This window comes from Bos grunniens, chromosome 27, assembly GCF_055505025.1.
Source record: "Bos grunniens cultivar Pamir isolate PY7600 chromosome 27, Bosgru_T2T1.0, whole genome shotgun sequence".
NCBI lineage: Eukaryota > Metazoa > Chordata > Mammalia > Artiodactyla > Bovidae > Bos > Bos grunniens.
In genome coordinates this window covers 18,095,346-18,112,784 of record NC_141191.1, presented here as the reverse complement: position 1 = coordinate 18,112,784, position 17,439 = coordinate 18,095,346, and the positions used below count along the sequence as shown (strand labels likewise).

Sequence of the window (17,439 nt, the reverse complement as noted above, 5' to 3'; positions counted from 1 at the left end):
ACAGCCCACTCCAGTATTCTAGCCTGGAGAATCCCATGGACAGAGGAGCCTGGGGGTTACAATCCATACGGTCGCAAAGAGTCTGACATGACTGAAGCAACTTAGCATGCACACATCCTAGGACCTGTTCCCTTACCTTATTCACTAGCACAAAAAGAAGCCACGGACTGTATTTTAAACATAGAGCCAAGTATGTCCATTTTTCTTAAACAAGTACATTCATGAATGAAAGGAAATTTATTTCAAAGACTGTACCCTTAAGGCCTGGATACAGAAAAGATATAAAAGTAAAACCTGGGATACAGGTGAACTGGTTTATTTCCTGGATAATTTAATCAGTCTTTGGCTAATTTATTGAAAAGTTCCAGACTGCTGTTGGCTTGCCTCATCTCACACTGTTTGGGAGTCACTCCCACAGCCTGGTGGCTGGTAGTTACATAATGAGGTTGCAGATTTCTTAGATACCTCCAGCGGTCAAAGGAGGCTTGTTTTTAAAAGCTGTAGGGTGAGTGTGTGCCTTGCAGATGTCTGCAGGGAGAGTGCGGGGATTTGGCGGGTAAAGGTGTTTAGGTCTGTAACTGTTCCTGGGAGAAGTCTGATAGAGAACAATTTCCTGAATTGAACAGCTATAGACATAAGCTTGTGGCTCCTTTGAATCTATTTAATCCCTGACATTTGAAAGCACAATGAGTTTATGATTGCTGTGAGCCAGTGTTCTCAGGGGAACCTTCTATCATGTCAAGCCAACAGCATTCTCCATTCTTCCTACATAGTGGAAGCAGGTAGAGGCGTACACAGAGGTTGAGGGCAAGAATTTGTCGCTTTAAGGACAGTGTTCAAGAAGTCCCCAAAACAGCCTTTGGGGAAAGATGATCACCATTACCGATGGCCTTTGCAGCATATGAGGCAGAGGTGAGGGGTTATGGTGCGACCCCTGACTGCAAAAGTTCCTTGAGTCTTTTTTCATCTCTTACCATCTAGGAGGTTAGATGAGTTACTTTTTATAACATCGCATTTTACAGATGAGGAACCTGGGGCGCATGATGGTTATCTAAGGTACCCCGATCTGAGGGTTGGAGCCCAAGCAGTTTGGCCCTGATTTGGGGAAATGTTCCAGAGGGGACACTGTTTAATGGAGCATGGAAGGGTCCCTGGACCAAAGAACAACGTTCCTTAAGAAGGTGCAAGGACCATGTGGGAGAAGGCGAGGGTGGGATGATTTGAGAGAATAGCATTGAAACATGTATATTACCATATGTGAAATAGATCGCCAGTCCAAGTTTGATGCATGAGACAGGGTGCTCAGCGCCCGGTGCACTGGGATGACCCTGAGGGATGGGATGGGGAGGGAGGTGGGAGGAGGGCTCAGGATGGGGGACCATGGCTGATTCATGTCAATGTATGGCAAAAACCAATACAATATTGTAAAGTAATTAGCCTCCAATTAAAATTAATATTAATTTTTTTAAAAAAAAGAAGGCGCAGGGCCCCCCTGGGGCGCAGGCGGCGGCCCGGGCTCCCCGCACGGGGGCGCTGTCCGCACAGGCAGCGGCTCCCCGGGCGGCGCCAGGTGTCCCGGGCGGGGCGGCAGGTGCGGAGTCCTGCCGCCTGGGGCTGGGGAGCCGGGGTCATAAAAGGCGGCAGGGCGGGATCTCGCCGCTCTGGGGATCCGCCGGCGCCGGCCCTGCCCGCGCGATGGCGGGGGGGCTGTGGGACTCGCCGAGTGGGACCCCCAAGGGCAACGGCAGCAGTGTGCTGCTCAACGTCTCGCAGCCAGCGCCCGGCGCCGGAGACGGCGCGCGGCCGCGGCCCTCGTGGCTGGCCGCCACCCTCGCCTCCATCCTCATCTTCACCATCGTGGTGGACATCGTGGGCAACCTCCTGGTGGTCCTGTCCGTGTATCGGAACAAGAAGCTGAGGAACGCAGGTAGGGGCTCTCAGGACCCGGCAGGCTGGACAGGCAAGCCCCCATCTTTCCCCGACGGCAACCTCTCCCCTGTTCCGCCACCTTTGCAAGCACGCAGCTGCCTCGGGATGTCAACTGGCTCTTTCCTAGAAAAGTTAAACTTTTTTTCTTAAATCCTGGGGCCTTGAGTCATATTTTAAAATAGAGACCAAAGTACTTTTTCTTGAACCTGCCCATCTAAGATGTGTTTCCATGAAACAACTAAGAAGCCTTCAATTTCTATGTCAGAGTCAGATTTTCTTTCTTTTTGTTGGGGGGGAACTCACTGTACAATTTTCAGTTTCTGAGCTTAATTAGATTGAGAGAGACCACATACAGGTTTCAGAAAGTTCCTTTCAAATCAGATCAATGAATAAATCAATTGCTTGGTTTGACATGTAACCGATTTTTCCCAGCGTTGTTCAAATATGAGAAAATATGTAAGCTGGCAAGATGATAGGGAAAGTATTTTTAGTTTTGTTGTCAGGAAGAGTTTTCGGGCTTTAGCATACAAAGAGGAGCCACACACACCTATACCTGCTTGGAAAAGTGACTGTTATTCTCCCCTTGTTAAACAAATTTACATTTTAAACATTGATACTGATGTAATAAAGAGGGTGTTTTCGCATGCTGTACTACTAGAGCTAACTTTGTGCTTGAGTTAAACGTCATTTTTTTTTTCTCCAAGCAATGAATTGAAATTAGTTTGTCCTTGGTGGGAGCCCCAGAATGATGTGTCCGTAGGAGGACACTGGCGATTTGGACCTCTAAATGATGACTAGATGGCTACTTCTGTATTTAGAGGCACACTTTTAGGAGGTGGGGGTGGGGATGGGAAGGAACCGTGTGCTTACAAATTTGTTAAAAGCAGTATTTTTGTTCTAACTGGTAGTCAGTCAACAATTTGATTTTGTTGAGTTCCTTCCGAGAGGGCTCCCTTTTTTCTGTAATGCTTGGCACTGTCCGTAGTTTAAGAATTAATCAGCACCTGGTGATATGAATTGAATTGGAGTTGGTCCATTGAATAGCCTCACTTCACTGACTGGCTGAAACGAGGTTGCCGAAAGGAATTCTGCCTTTGGAAAGAGGCTCCTAGAAGAAAATGTAGACTGTAGCTCCTTGACACTGGTCTTGGCATTGATTTTTTTAATCCAACATCAAAAGTACTGCAAAAGCAAAAATAAGTGGGACTATATCAAACTAAATGTCTTCTATACAGCAAGGGAAGTCATGCAAAATGAAAAGGCGTCCTATGGAATGGGAGAAAATATTTTCAAATTATATATCTGATAAGGGGCTGATACCAAAGTCTATAAAGAACTCATACAGCTCAATAGCAAAAACCCAAACATCTGATTAAAAAATGAGCAGAAGATCTGAATAGACATGTTTCTGAAGACATGCTGGTGGTCAAAAGGTATAAAAGAAGATGCTTACTATAGTTAATCACCAGGGAAATGCAAATTAAAGTCACAATGAGATAGAACCTCACATCTGTCAGAATGGCTATCATCAAAAAGACGAGAGAGAACAAGCGATGGTAAGCATGTGGAGGGAAGGAACCTTTCTACACTGTTGGTGGGAATGTAGACGATGCAGCCACTATGGAAAACAGTATGGAGGTTCCTCAAAAAATTTAAAATAGAGCTACCACAGGATTCAGCAATTCCAATTCTGGGTATTTACCCAAAGAAAGCAAAACACTAATTTGAAAAGATATATGCACCTCTATGTTCATCACAGCGTTAGTTACAGTAGCCAAGATATGGAAGCAAGGTAAGTGTCCATTGACAGCTTAAAGGATAAACAAAATGTTGTGTAAATGCACAATGGAATATTACTCAGCCATACAGTAGAATCCTGGCGTGCTGCAGTCCATGGGATCGTAAAGAGTCGGACACGACTAACTGAACTGAATGGATACAGTAGAATGAAATCTTGCCATTTGTGACAACACAGATAGACCTTAAGGACATTATGCTAAGGGAAATAAGTCAGCCAGAGAAAGACAAATAGCATATTATCTCTCATACATGTAAAGCCACTCCCCCCCCCCAAAAAAAAACCTCATGATATAGAAAACAGATTGGTTGTTGTGGGTAGATTGCCAGAAATGGGTAGAGAGGTTGAGACAAATGGGTGAAATGTTTTTGTTTTCTTTTTTTTTTTTTTAAGTTAAATGGAATTTTCTTTAAAAAAAAAAAAAAAAAAGAGGATATGGGGAGACCAGCACTATGAGCCTGGTATGAGAATTCTCTGTCATATCCCAAGAGCAGAGTTGAGAAGCCTGCTTTCTCACCAGGACTGATTTCCTGCCAGTCCCCACTGCACCCTGGATCTCCAGGTTCTGGGCATGCTCGCTCTGATTATGATGGGTTAATCTGCAGTGCAATAGTCTCATTGCGTTAGTGATTGTTTTGACTCCTTGGATTAGGGTTTAATAACAGGACTTTGCTTTCAACCCTAAATTGTCAAGTAGGGTGTAATTCTCAGATCTTTCTCCAAGAGCTCACCTCACTTCGTTGATATCAACAGTTGCAGCACTTGGAAAGTTTGAATCCTACAGAACCTTTCATTTAAAAAAAATATCCACATGCCTGGAACAAGTCTACTTCTTACCTTACGAAAAAGAACTTAGGCAGGGTGCTATCCCGTCACACTGCTTTGTATTTTGTTTGCTGAGCAATTTTTTGATAGAGTTTATAAAACATTGCATTCCTGTAGCTAACTGGGGGACAGACCTGTGGTGAGCTTAAATATTTGAAACTTCTAGATAGCATATTCAAAAGCAGAGACATTACTCTGCCAACAAAGGTTCGTCTAGTCAAGGCTATGGTTTTTCCTGTGGTCATGTATGGATGTGAGAGTTGGACTGTGAAGAAAGCTGAGCGCCAAAGAATTGATGCTTTTGAACTGTGGTGTTGGAGAAGACTCTTGAGAGTCCCTTGGACTGCAAGGAGATCCAACCAGTCCATTCTGAAGGAGATCAGCCCTGGGATTTCTTTGGAAGGAATGATGCTAAAGCTGAAACTCCAGTACTTTGGCCACCTCATGCGAAGAGTTGACTCATTGGAAAAGATTCTGATGCTGGGAGGGATTGGGGGCAAGAGGAGAAGGGGACGACAGAGGATGAGATGGCTGGATGGCATCACTGACTCGATGGACGTGAGTCTGAGTGAACTCCGGGAGTTGGTGACGGACAGGGAGGCCTGGCGTGCTGCGATTCATGGGGTCGCAAAGAGTCGGACACGACTGAGTGACTGATCTGATCTGATACTTTCATAATTGGGGATCTTTATTCAAAAGGACCACTATTACAATTCAAACTATTTAAGGTTTTCTAGAATGAATGGTGGGCTTTCCAGGTGGCTCAGTGCTAAAGAATCTGCCTGCCAATACAGTATACACAGGAGATACGGGTTTGATGCCTGGGTCAGGAAGATCCGCTGGAGAAGGAAGTGGCAACCACACCAATATTCTTGCCTGTGAAAATCTCACGGACAGAGAAGGGTGGTGGGCTACAGTCCATGGGGTCACAAAAGAGTTGGACGTGATTTAGTGACTAAACAACAACAGAATGGATGGTAATATGAAACAGTGATAGAGAGCACTGATTCGAATATGAGTTTTGGGATCCTTATGAAAAATTATGATTGTACAGTCCATCAATTTCAGTTAAATTTATTTTATTGGTATTAAGGATGAAAAGATGGATGGGAGAGAATGGAAGAGGTGAGATAAGAAAATAGAAATGCCAAGGCATCTTAAACTTTGAACTAGGACTTTCTTCTGGGAAACTGGTAGAATGGCATGATTGTCTAAGCTCCCCTCCTCCTGTTCATCAGAACCATACCAGACACAGACATCAACCCCAGCCAGCAGGATCTTAGGTGCTGACAGACTGTCTGCTGGGCTCCTGTCCAAAATTTGCTATTAAGAACCAACAGTATCGTATTTGCATCTTCTGAGCAAAGTTCGTAGTGTAATGGAAAGATTTCTGCACTGAAACATTGGCATTCATACTTGCTAACTACCTTGTGATCTAAGAAATCAGTTAAGACATCCAAGCCGCACATTTCACGTTTGTCAAATACAGAAAATATCTAATCTTTTAGCCTCACAGATTGTTGTGGTTACCTAGTGAGATGATGTATTTGGAAAAGGATACTTTGCAAACTTTGCGTGTGGAAATTGATGCATATGTTGAAAAAGATAAGGCAGGTGTAATTGTGTTTTTTCCCCCTAGGTACACCTAACACAGGCGTATTCTGTTTGTTAAAATAAGCTGTAGACTTATGACTTATGAATTTTTCTACATACATGTTATACTTTAAAACTTCAGGTAAAAAATAAAGCAAGATTTATTTATTTAAAATTTAATTATCTGGCAGTATAACCTCTGTAGAAAATAGGCAATAAGTGGAAGTAAGCAAAACTAATGGACTCTCACCCATGGCTGATTTGTTCTGCATTGGAGCGCCACAAACCTCTGAGGCTAGTATCTGCACCCTCATAAATTATAAGCAGTGAATTAGAAGGAAGATTGACACATATCAGGGAATGGTACACGTGGCAAACAGCATGGGTAGAAACAGACTCATTAAAAGCAGGTCTGGAAAGCTGAACAAGCACAGCCTTTTATGGGAACTTTGTACAGAAACAAATAACTGCCCCGCATTAACCAATCCCAAGAAGAACAGAGCACAATGATGGATTTGTTACCTATGACCCTGAGCCATCAAGGAATGATCCTGATCACATGCAGGATGTTCTGCTTAAGAAGACAAGGATGCAATAGTTTAGAAAGATACCTGAGGTTTATTATTATTTTTCAGTCTGGTGCATAGTGGGGTAAACTTTCAGTAGAGTAAAAAAAAAAAAAAAAACGTTCCCAGAGTGACTCCAAGACTGGGTGATCGACACTGGTATTCCACTCCCACCCTTGTTTCTTTCAGGTCGATACTGAACATTATTCCTGTCGATCCTGTGTCACTAGTGGAAGGGCTGCACAAACTCTGGAGAAAACATGGAGCCTCTGCCTTGACTTATGAATTTTAAACTTGGATGCGCCAGGGCTGGTCTTAAGATGCTTTTAGGTCTTAGCAATGCCTACCTAATATTATTTTCAAATTCAGGTATAGCTTAGTAAAATGCATAAAACATAAGTGTACAGTTTGGTGTATTTTAACATATTTATTTACATAAGTGACCATCACTTTTGGGAAGTGAAATAAGGGTGGTGATAGATGGCAGTATTAGTCACAGCTTGAACTAGAATTTATGCAGAATCCAAGTACTGAAAACCACCAACCTGAAGTTTTTCTATCATCTCCGGGAGTTGGTGATGGACAGGGAGGCCTGGTGTGCTGCGATTCATGGGGTCGCAAAGAGTCAGACACGACTGAGTGACTGAACTGACTGACTGACTGATGAGCAGATTGTTGCCTGTGTTGAACTTGACTCTTTGCTTGTATCCTTTGCTCAGGCCATGAAGGACAATGCTCGCTGCCGTCTCTGTTAGCCTTGACCACACTCACTTCCTGTCATGAGTTCTGCAGCCCAGGTCCCAGTAAATGTGTTCATAGCTGCTTGATTGAGCCCTTGACCGTTCTCATCACCTGCACTAGCTTTTCTTGCCTCCTTCCCCTCCTTTCTCTGCCTTCTCTTTTGTTCTTCTCCATTGTCTGTTTTTCGCTCTTTGGTCTCTGATTTTCTTCAACCACATAATTAGATTCAGTCACTTAGTAAAGGTCATACCTGAATCTCTTTTTCCTAATTGGGTCTGTTGGGCATCAGCAAAAAATAGCCCTGAACTTAGAAGTGTGTTCTACAAGCTCACTCCCTGGTGACTCAGATGGTAAGGAGTCTACCCTCAGTGCAGGAGACCTGGGTTCAGTCCTTGAGTTGGGAAGGTCCCCTGGAGAAGGGCATGGCAACCCACTCGCGTATTCTTGCCTGGAGAATTCAGTGGATCGAGGAGCCTGGTGGACTACAGTCCATGGGGTCGCAAAGAGTCAGACACGATTGGGCGATTAACACAACATTAGAAGAATATTGTTTATGATATTGATATGATATGTATATGATATTTTGGTTCTTATGCTAGCTAGTCCACAAGAGCATTCAGACCAACAATATGGCTGAAATAATCTTCAGAATTTCTAGGTCACCTGAAACTCGTGAGCTTCTGAAAAACAACCTGCCTTGTCTGAATTCTAAGTCTCTTGGGATCCTGTGAGGATGGGAAAGGGTGGTGTGGGTGGGAGTGGGAGGGAGCTTCCCTTATTAATTCAGAAATGTCAAGAGAGGGTTTGGGTTCATGACATGATAATAGAGAATGGATTTAGAGTCAGAGATAGGGTGGAAATAAGTATAAGTATGTGCAGCTGCTCATAAGTTGAGAGCTCCTGTGTTGGAGACCAGTAAATCAGATCCTATAGGGAGATGTGGAAGGAGCTTGGGAAGAGAACGGGTCCAGAACCGAGGCTCTGGGCCTTCTTTCCCAAATGGATCTGTGTTAATCCATCGTCTCGTTGGACTGTTTGCACTTCAGTAAATTGATGGACAAGATCTCTGAGTCCTTTCTGATTCGGAGTCCTTTGATTTACGTGATTATGAAACTGACTACGAAGTTGGGAATCATAGTGCTATGAAACTGACTAGACTCGTGGTTGCGGTGCTGTGTGTGTAGATGGTGATAATTGGTGTCACAGTTCTTATGAAAGTACGCCTCACTTGTCCTAAAATATCTGGTTCATCTGTCATATATTGGCTGGAGGAAAATATCTTAATGGCATGTTGTTTCTCCACTTTATTTCCCAAGAAATGTTTACAAATCTTAGAAATTTTCCATATCATTTTCCCTCCTTGGAAAAGCATGAAGTGACCGACTACCCAGAATAATTCGAGCCTGTTCTGGTGGGCCTGTTTCTGGTTGCAGAGCAATGGATTACTTCTCTGGGACACAATGAGGTACTCATGAGTTTGGGCAGAGTGAGCCAGGGACACACATGATGAGCTGACCAGCAGAGTATGTGAGCAAGCAATCCTGAATGCCTCTGGGTGGGCCATCAGGGACAGATGGGCTCCTCCAGGCCTGTCGTGACCCTTTCAAACTGTAACCACTCAGGAGGAACAGCCTCAATAGATGGCCAGCCTGGCTATTCGGTTTGCAACAATGCACACCTGAAGAACAGCGGGTTCACATAAGCCAACGCTTCCCTCTCATGGAAGTGTTCAAAGGCAGATGTTAGAAGTGGTTCTAAAATAAAGAATCAAACAGTCTCTCCCGCAGTATCAATTTGGAATGTCCGTGTAGAGGTCATGAAAGTGGCTTAGTCACATAGTTTCCTGGTGATTTAAAAACCAGAGTTCTGTAGACTCTTTAAAGCCAAAGAAAAACACAGCAGAATCTAAACTATTTATATATGAACCAAGTGCCCGAATCCAAAAAGGGAAATAAAAACAACTCATTTTCAACACTTCCGAGTCATTTTATCCTTTCAGGAACTTTCTTAAAAAAAAAAAAAATTATTTATTTCGCTGTGCCAGGTCTTCGTTGGGGCATGCAGGATCTAGTTTTCCTAAGCAGGGATGGAACCCAGGCCCCCTGCATTGGGAGCATGGAGTCTTAGCCACTGGACCACCAAGAAGTCCCAGGAACTTTCTTTTTCAATACGCATTCATTCTGCACCTTACATTCTCCCCACTGTCAACGATGCTTTTGTGTGGTATGCTGAATATCCATGACATCAGCTATAAGGTAACTAACATAGTAACAAAGGCCTAGATTCTAGGATATACAGTCTTCCTCACTGATCTGTCTGGGGTTTTTAATGGTAAATCTAAACCTTTTGTAATAACACCGAAGCCTCCTTTTTATTGCTCTGGTTCATATGCAATTTTGCAAAAACCGCTGGCCATCTTTGGTCAACATTTCCATTTAACACATAAATATTTTACAGCATCCATATCAAATAACCAACCCCGATTATTAAAGGAGTTCAGCTTTTCAACCCTACCGTTCTATTTTTAAGTTATTTATGAATTTGTGTTTGAAGCGTTTTTCAAGCTTGAGAAAAATTAGAGGAGGAAACTGCTGGAATTGTACTTTGTGTCACACTGTCACAGACAGCAAATTTGGTCCAATTTCTGTGGATAAAGTGGAAAAATAACGTCTAATTTGGAATGTCTACTGCTTCGTACTTACAATTTACTTTGTACAGCAATTTACAGTTTTCAGAGTACTTTCCCACATTTTGTTTTATTTGTCCCTATAACAGCCTCCTCAGGTGGATAAAGGAAACTAAAACCCCAAATTCCTAGATAAATGATCAGTATTTCTTATCTCAGCACACAGCTCAGTGCAGTACAGCGGAAGGCGCACAGCAATGAATGTCAGAAGACCCAGGCTGAGTCTTGTATTTGCAATACTTTTATTTGTGGTTTGTTTAAAGCCCAGTTTCTCAATGTCTCTAAACCTCAGCTTCTCCATCTGTCCAGTGGGGTACTTATCTCACAGGGATGCTGGGAGGATAAACTTAGATTCTGCCCACCCATCCACCTATCTACCTATCATTTTGAAGTCATAAAATACTTTATAAGCAAAAGTATTATTATGTTATCCCTGGTGGCTCAGATGGTAAAGAATCTGCCTGCAATGCAGGAGACCCGGGTTCGATCCCTGGGTCGGGAAGATCCCCTGGAGAAGGACATGGCAACCCACTGCAGCATTCTTGCCTGGAAAATCGTCTGGACAGAGGAGCCTGGTGGGCTACAGTCCGTGGGATCTCAAAGAGTGGGACACAACTGAGCGACTGACACTTTCTTTTCATGTTATTATTAGTGTGTATTCTGTGAGTAGTTCTTCTTAGGTTGTTTTTATTTATTATTGCTTGGGTTTTTTTTTTTAACCTATTTTTTAAAAGGAATTGGAGGCTATGCATGGCAAGAGATGTAATGTCAGAAACTGAAGATTTAGGATCTAATTCTCCTGCAGCATTATGCAAATGTATGGAAATTCTCTGATGCCTCAGTTTTCCCATTTGTAATGAACATTACCTTTCACAGCTAAGTAGGGCTGAGATTCTGATTATTTCAATATCCACCCTCTGAGAGACTGATTATCTCAATAGCCAAACTGTTCTTTAAGTTAAAATGTATTAGTCCTGGAAGCTACAAAAACTTTCTCAGACAGGTATGTTATTATTGAGAAAGTTATGATCTAACTTTTATGTACAAACTTGTAGAATGGAGAATGATTTCAGGCTAACGAAGTTAATGTTTAATAAAATCCCTAATCTGATGTATTTCTTCTCAGACTGTTGTTTTCCTCCCGTTATTTTCCACGATGTTTGAAATTATTGACTCAAGGCAATATGTTACCTTTAAAGACATTTCATTGATGTTTTCCTTTGCATGCTTAGGCATTGTTTTTTAAAAGTATTTTAATATGGAACTCTAAATTTTCCAGACTTGTCAAATTCCCTGGAAACATTAGGGCAGTGGTTTTAGATTCCTAAATACATGATTGAATTTGGGTCCACATGACTAAATTTGGATCTTGCATTCTTCCCATTATTCAGTCTCATAAGAAAGCAGTAATTTTCAGCATTAAATTAATCATGGATGAGATAGAACTTACTTTTGCCAGCTTTCAGAATCATTTTTCTCTTTGCAATTTAGAAAGTCAACCAAGGATAAAATATAAACCTTCTGCTTTTATTTCTCACTAACTTTTGAGGGTTCTGCTTTTTTTAAAAAAAATACCTGCTTTGAAAAATGTCTGCCTTGGAAGTCATTTTAAATCTCCATTGAGTGTCCAAGCTTGTTTTGCTCATTCTTTATTAAAACCTTTGAAAAATAAAAACTAGAACATTTGAACATTTGAGGTGAATAGTAAGATCATTACAAGGTACCTTGAATTTCCCTATTTTTCCTACATATTTTTTCAGTTGTCTAACAGAAATGCCTTATCTTCTAAAAAATAAATACACACACTAAGGATTTACTAGGCTACCAAAGAGGCAATTAATGGATTGTTTTTAAAGAAGCATTTTTTGCATGTTGAGGACATTGCGTGGTGCCATCAATATTATCTGTTTTCATTCACAAAGTTGATTCCTTAATCAGCAACCTAATCTTCTCAACTTTCAAATAGGTTAGCTGACCTGAAACCAGAGGACTCTGGGTGATAGCTCAAGGAAATTTAGTGAAATTTAATAATGCTGCAAATGAAGGATAAGCTTTTGGGTTTTCTGATTGATGTTCTCTAAATTTTTTATTCTCCTACAGAGCTGTACTTTTTTGGCAACCCCACTGAAGAAATTAGTCTTAGAGAAATGGACAAAAAGGAAAAAAAAAAAAAAAGAATCTACTTGAGTCTGAATACTATTTAGACTATTTTAGGGTGAATTTGAGTTGTTGAGCTTATGGCTTAAAAGGATGCTTACTTGCTTTGATGTTGAGCACTTTGGGTGCTGATTGAATTGAGTATTTACTTAAATAAGTATTTATTGAATACCTTCAGTATGAGACAGAATGCAAATCCTTGTTGTCAAAATGCAAGCCACAATGTTAAGCATATGTAAAACATGGCTCCTATTTCAACAGATTACCTTCGCTCAGTTCAGTTCAGTACAGTTGCTCAGTCATGTCCGACTCTTTGCGACCCCATGGACTGCAGCACACCAGGCTTCCCTGTCCATCACCAACTCCCAGAGTTTGCTCAAACTCATGTCCATCGAGTTGGTGATGCCATCCAACCATCTCATCCTCTGTCATCCCCTCCTCCTCCCACCTTCAATCTTTCCCAGCATCAGGGTCTTTTCCAATGAATCAGTTCTTTGTATCAGGTGGCCAAAGTATTGGAGCTTCAGCTTCAGCATCAGTCCTTCCAATGAATATTCAGGACTGATTTCCTTTAGGATGGACTGGTTGGATCTCCTTGCAGTCCAAGGGACTCTCAAGAGTCTTCTCCATCACCACAGTTCAAAAACATCAATTCTTTGGTGCTCAGCTTTCTTTGTGGTCCAATTCTCACATCCATATATGACTACTGGAAAAACCATAGCTTTGGCTAGATGGACCTTGGTTGACAAAGTAATGTCTCTGCTTTTTAATATGCTGACTAGGTTGGTCATAGCTTTTGTTCCAAGGAGAAAGTGTCTTTTAATTTCATGGCTGCAGTCAAGGTACTTTTAAAATTTTGTTCTTTTATTTTCAAATAAAACATGGAATATAAAGGTGTAAGACTCAGAACATATTATATAACAGGAAAAATTTTCAAGTTGATTGGTAGGTGATAGCTGGAGCTTAAAGGAGTCATGAGCATTTTTAAAAGTGTTACCTCAGGATGAAAGAATAGAGGGTAATAAACAGAGAAATGTGAACTTTCCTTTAAGGGCAAATCAATGAGAGAACATCAATAGAGTCAATAGTAAGAGTCAAGAATAGAGACAAAAGCAGAGCTTTGAGGAGACTATATTGGCCCCATATCTTGTGAAGAAATTAATATAGCCTGAAGAAATACCTATTGGGGAAGATTCGAGGACCAGCCTGCTAACTTAAATTCATGAAAATTTTCTCATGTATCTATTAAATGGCAGATAATAAATGTTTATAACCCATGATTTGTATTTTCTCTTATGTAATTTTCTGAAACACTTAGGAATACAAAACTCTCTTATGATCTAGAAAGGGATAATGTACTTTTATCTTCCATACATTCAATTTCTTTTTTTTTTTTTTTTCTTTAAATACTTGTTGGGTGTCTCCTAGGTGCCAAGTCTAGGATAATATCAGAGCTTGGGACATAGTTCTTTGGCAAAACAAACACTATTCCAGTTAATTAATTTTAAGATTTGGTTTACATTTTAATGTATACTTTTAAGAGTTTTATTTGCTAGTTGTTTTTTTAAAGTTTTAATTTCATTTGTGCCCTTTTTACTTATTTTACTAGCTGACATTAATTATTTCTTCTATTTAGAGTTTGAAGTACTTTCAGTTATTCTCATTCTTTTACCAAATAAGCTTTTTAAAAAGATTGCTACATGTAATATATATATGTTTATATATATCATGCATATACTATATAGATGTATGCCTTTTAAATACATCAAAAAAAGAACAAAATTTTGAAGTTTTAAAACTTAGTTTTATGAGAATCTTATAGTTCTGTATTGTTAGCATTTTTTATTTCTCATTTAATTTTAGCATATAAAACGGGCAGTAATATGATTGTACCGTTTCTAATATTCACTTATTGGCCACCTGTGTGGCATGTGAAATCTTAGTTCCCTGACCCGGGATCAAACCTGTGCCCCTTGTGTTGGAAGCACGGACTCGTAACCACTGGACCACCAGGGAAGTCCCACCAGTTTTAATACTGACAGGAATTTTTTCTTTAACTTAGCAATTTAGAGTTCTTCTCTAATTAACTGGAGATATTATTGAAGTGAAGTAAAGTGAAGTAGCTCAGTCGTGTCCAACTCTCTGCAACCCCATGGACTGTAGCCTACCAGGCTCCTCCGCCCATGGAATTTTCCAGGCAAGAGTACTGGAGTGGGTTGCTATTTCCTTCTCCAGGGGATCTTCCTGACCCAGGGATCGAACCCAGGTTTCCCACATTGTAGGCAGATGCTTTACCATCTAATTTGTCTACTGAAGCTGGCATTTCCCTGAGACCTTCTACCCCCAATGACTCAGTGGGAAAAGAATCTTCCTGCTATGCAGAAGACACAGGAGACATGGGCTCGATCCCTGGGTCAGGAAGATCCCCTGGAGAAGGAAATGGCAACCCCCTCCAGTATTCTGGCCTGGAAAATCCCATAGATAGAGGAGCCTGATGGGCTACAGTCCATGGGGTTGCAAAGAGTCAGACACGACTGAACTAACACACACACATCCCAAGTAGAGTTAATAGAGTTTTTTGATTACCTTTTTAAAAATGTGGTTCAAATATTCCATTTCTGTCTTTAAAGTTTCATCCTTCATTCTGTGATATAAAAAATAGTGCAGACGTGAGTAATTTGTAGTCAGTGTAAAGATGAAAGATTGGATCAATACAGCTATAATATGGGTATTTACATATTACAGGTGTCTCCCTGAACCATCCTTCTAAGAACAGAATGACCAGATCTAGAAAATCAGCAGAATCCTTAAGCAAGATTTCACACCTTTAAAAACTCAAAATTGAGCTTGGGCAAGAGGGTCAGGTGTATTACCTTTTTTTTCTCAAGTTTTTTTTTTTTAATTGAAACATAGGTGATGTGCAGTGGTATGTTTCTGTACTATATTACTTTATGTTGAGCTCCTTATGGTGTTCTTAGTCTCTTTTATTGTAGAGAGGCTGTATTTATCAAACAGTTAAGAGCAGCTAGTCGTCATCTGTGTTCAGTGTTAGGGAGTCATGGCCAAATTAAGGAGCAGAATGGGGAGGTGCAGCGTGACAGAGAAAGAGACTGAAGACCCAGGAAGGAAGTAGGATGGAGGTGGCCAGAGAGCCAAGCCGTCCTCACACGCAGTCGTGTGTTATAGGAACAGCGTCTTCTACTGTTCAGGCAAGGTAGTCTAAGGACAGGTCTCCTAGGATCAGGGTGTTAGGTTTCAGAGACTTTAAGGAGGATGAAGGCTGAGAGAAGGGGTCAGGAAGAATGTCATTGATGACTGAAGAGAGGTTTGAGCAACGTGGTGTGAGTAGCGCCCAGGTATTCTAGAAAGTGAATTCAAAATTGGTGGAAAGGAAATAGAGGGACAGCCTTGCTTGAAAAATTGGGGGGGAGAGGAAGAGGATGATAGCTGCAGGGACAGGAGGGTAAGAGTCGGTTTGTCTGGGGACTTCCCTGGTGGTCCAGTGGTTAAGAACCCACCTACCAATGCCGGAGAGAGACACGGGTTCTATCCCCGATTCAGGAAGATTCCACGTGCTGCAGAACAACTAAGCCAGTGCTCCACAACCAGAGAAGAGCCAGCACACCAACCAGAGAAGAGCCAGCACACCAACCAGAGAAGAGCCAGCACACCAACCAGAGAAGAGCCAGCACACCAACCAGAGAAGAGCCAGCACACCAACCAGAGAAGAGCCAGCACACCAACCAGAGAAGAGCCAGCACACCAACCAGAGAAGAGCCAGCACACCAACCAGAGAAGAGCCAGCACACCAACCAGAGAAGAGCCAGCACACCGTAGCAAAGACCCAGCGCAGCCAAACAGAAAGTTTTAAAAAAGAAAAGCAGGCTTATTTGCCTGGAGTAGGCCCCTTGCAAGGTGACAGGGATCCAGGCAAGAGCCAGGGCGGACGAGACGCTTCCTCCAGCCCTGATGTGCATCCGCTCTGGGGAGCCACCTTTTATGAAGCTGAACGCTGTTTCCACCACAGCCAAGGAGAAGTAAGGAATGCGTTGTTTATCCAAAGCCAAGCACGTTCCGTGTGTTCTCTTGCATCTTTACCACGGCCGTTAGTATCGTGACTTATTACATATGAAGAGACTGAGGCTCTGATTTAGCTGAGGTCATCTAGTAAGCAACATAGTCAGGATTCGAACTCAGGTGTGGCTTGTTTCGGAGCATCTGGTCTACTTTCCCTCTGATAATCTAAAAAGACACGTTTCTGAGATACAGTCCTTTGAAGTTCAAGAATATAAGATGGCTGGTGCGCTTGTACTGCACCCCATCACCTTCAACATCTCAACTTTCCCCTGTCCTGCCCTTAACGTTTAATATGCATATGGAATTTTTTATATCATCCAGGTTTATAAACAGTCTTCATTAAACCAGATTTCTCAGAGCTGGGTCTATGGATTTCCTGCATAAAACAAATGAAAAATGTTTCCAAGAGTAGCTGAAGCTCATCCCCCTCCCCCATTTTAATTGATCTTTACCAGTTTAATGTTAAAGTCTAGGCACAGCAGGTTTTTTTGCGAGGGGGTTGAAAAAAATCTGTATGAGCAATGAATTCAGTGAGTCTCTAATCATGCTCCGCACACGGGTGAAGTCCAGGCTGAAAATGAAAGAAGGAATGAATATCGGTCTATTGAGAAACCCAAATTTGAGCAGATAAGAGCGCTCAATTTCTGCTCTAGACAGGTGTTGTTTAGAGACTAGGGATGTATTAGTTCATCCAGGAAACTGTTCTTGGTACCTGTTATGTGCCAGGCACCTTGCTGTCAGGGAGGATTGAAAGATTCCTTCTCATGGTCCTGAATCTCAAATACAGTCTTAGAGGAAGACAGACCTCCAAGCACAGGTGGAGGTGAGATGTAGGAAGCATGTCCACCCCTAGCGAGGATGCAAGAATTGAAGAGTGATGCCAAGAGGCATTCAGAGTCTATAACTTCTACCCAAAGAGGTTGGTTGTTTGGTTTGTAAGATGGCAGAGAACTAGCTCCTCGTTTTCCACCAAGAAGCTGATGACTTCTTTCAAAAACCACCCAGACTCATCATAGAGCTGAAGGTCTGTCTTATTTTGCCAGAAGCTGAAGTTGAGAACAAGATCA

General features: G+C 41.8%; 1 protein-coding gene across 7 annotated transcripts in view; it reads left to right on the top strand.

The window, feature by feature from the left end:
- The window catches only part of MTNR1A (melatonin receptor 1A), a 157,931-nt gene that overhangs the window by 2,995 nt on the left and 137,497 nt on the right, over positions 1-17,439 (top strand). The window contains exon 2 of one of the 7 annotated variants that reach the window (XR_015156145.1): positions 15,857-15,994. The exons of 5 other annotated variants lie outside the window; for them this stretch is intronic. Coding sequence is in view for 1 of the 2 variants with exons in the window: in XM_086380145.1 (XP_086236271.1) it covers positions 1,696-1,927 (232 nt within the window). In the remaining variant the exon portion in view is untranslated. Of the gene's footprint in view, positions 1-1,622; positions 1,928-15,856; positions 15,995-17,439 lie in introns of those variants that run through there. One more of the 7 variants, XM_086380145.1, reaches the window with a different exon arrangement.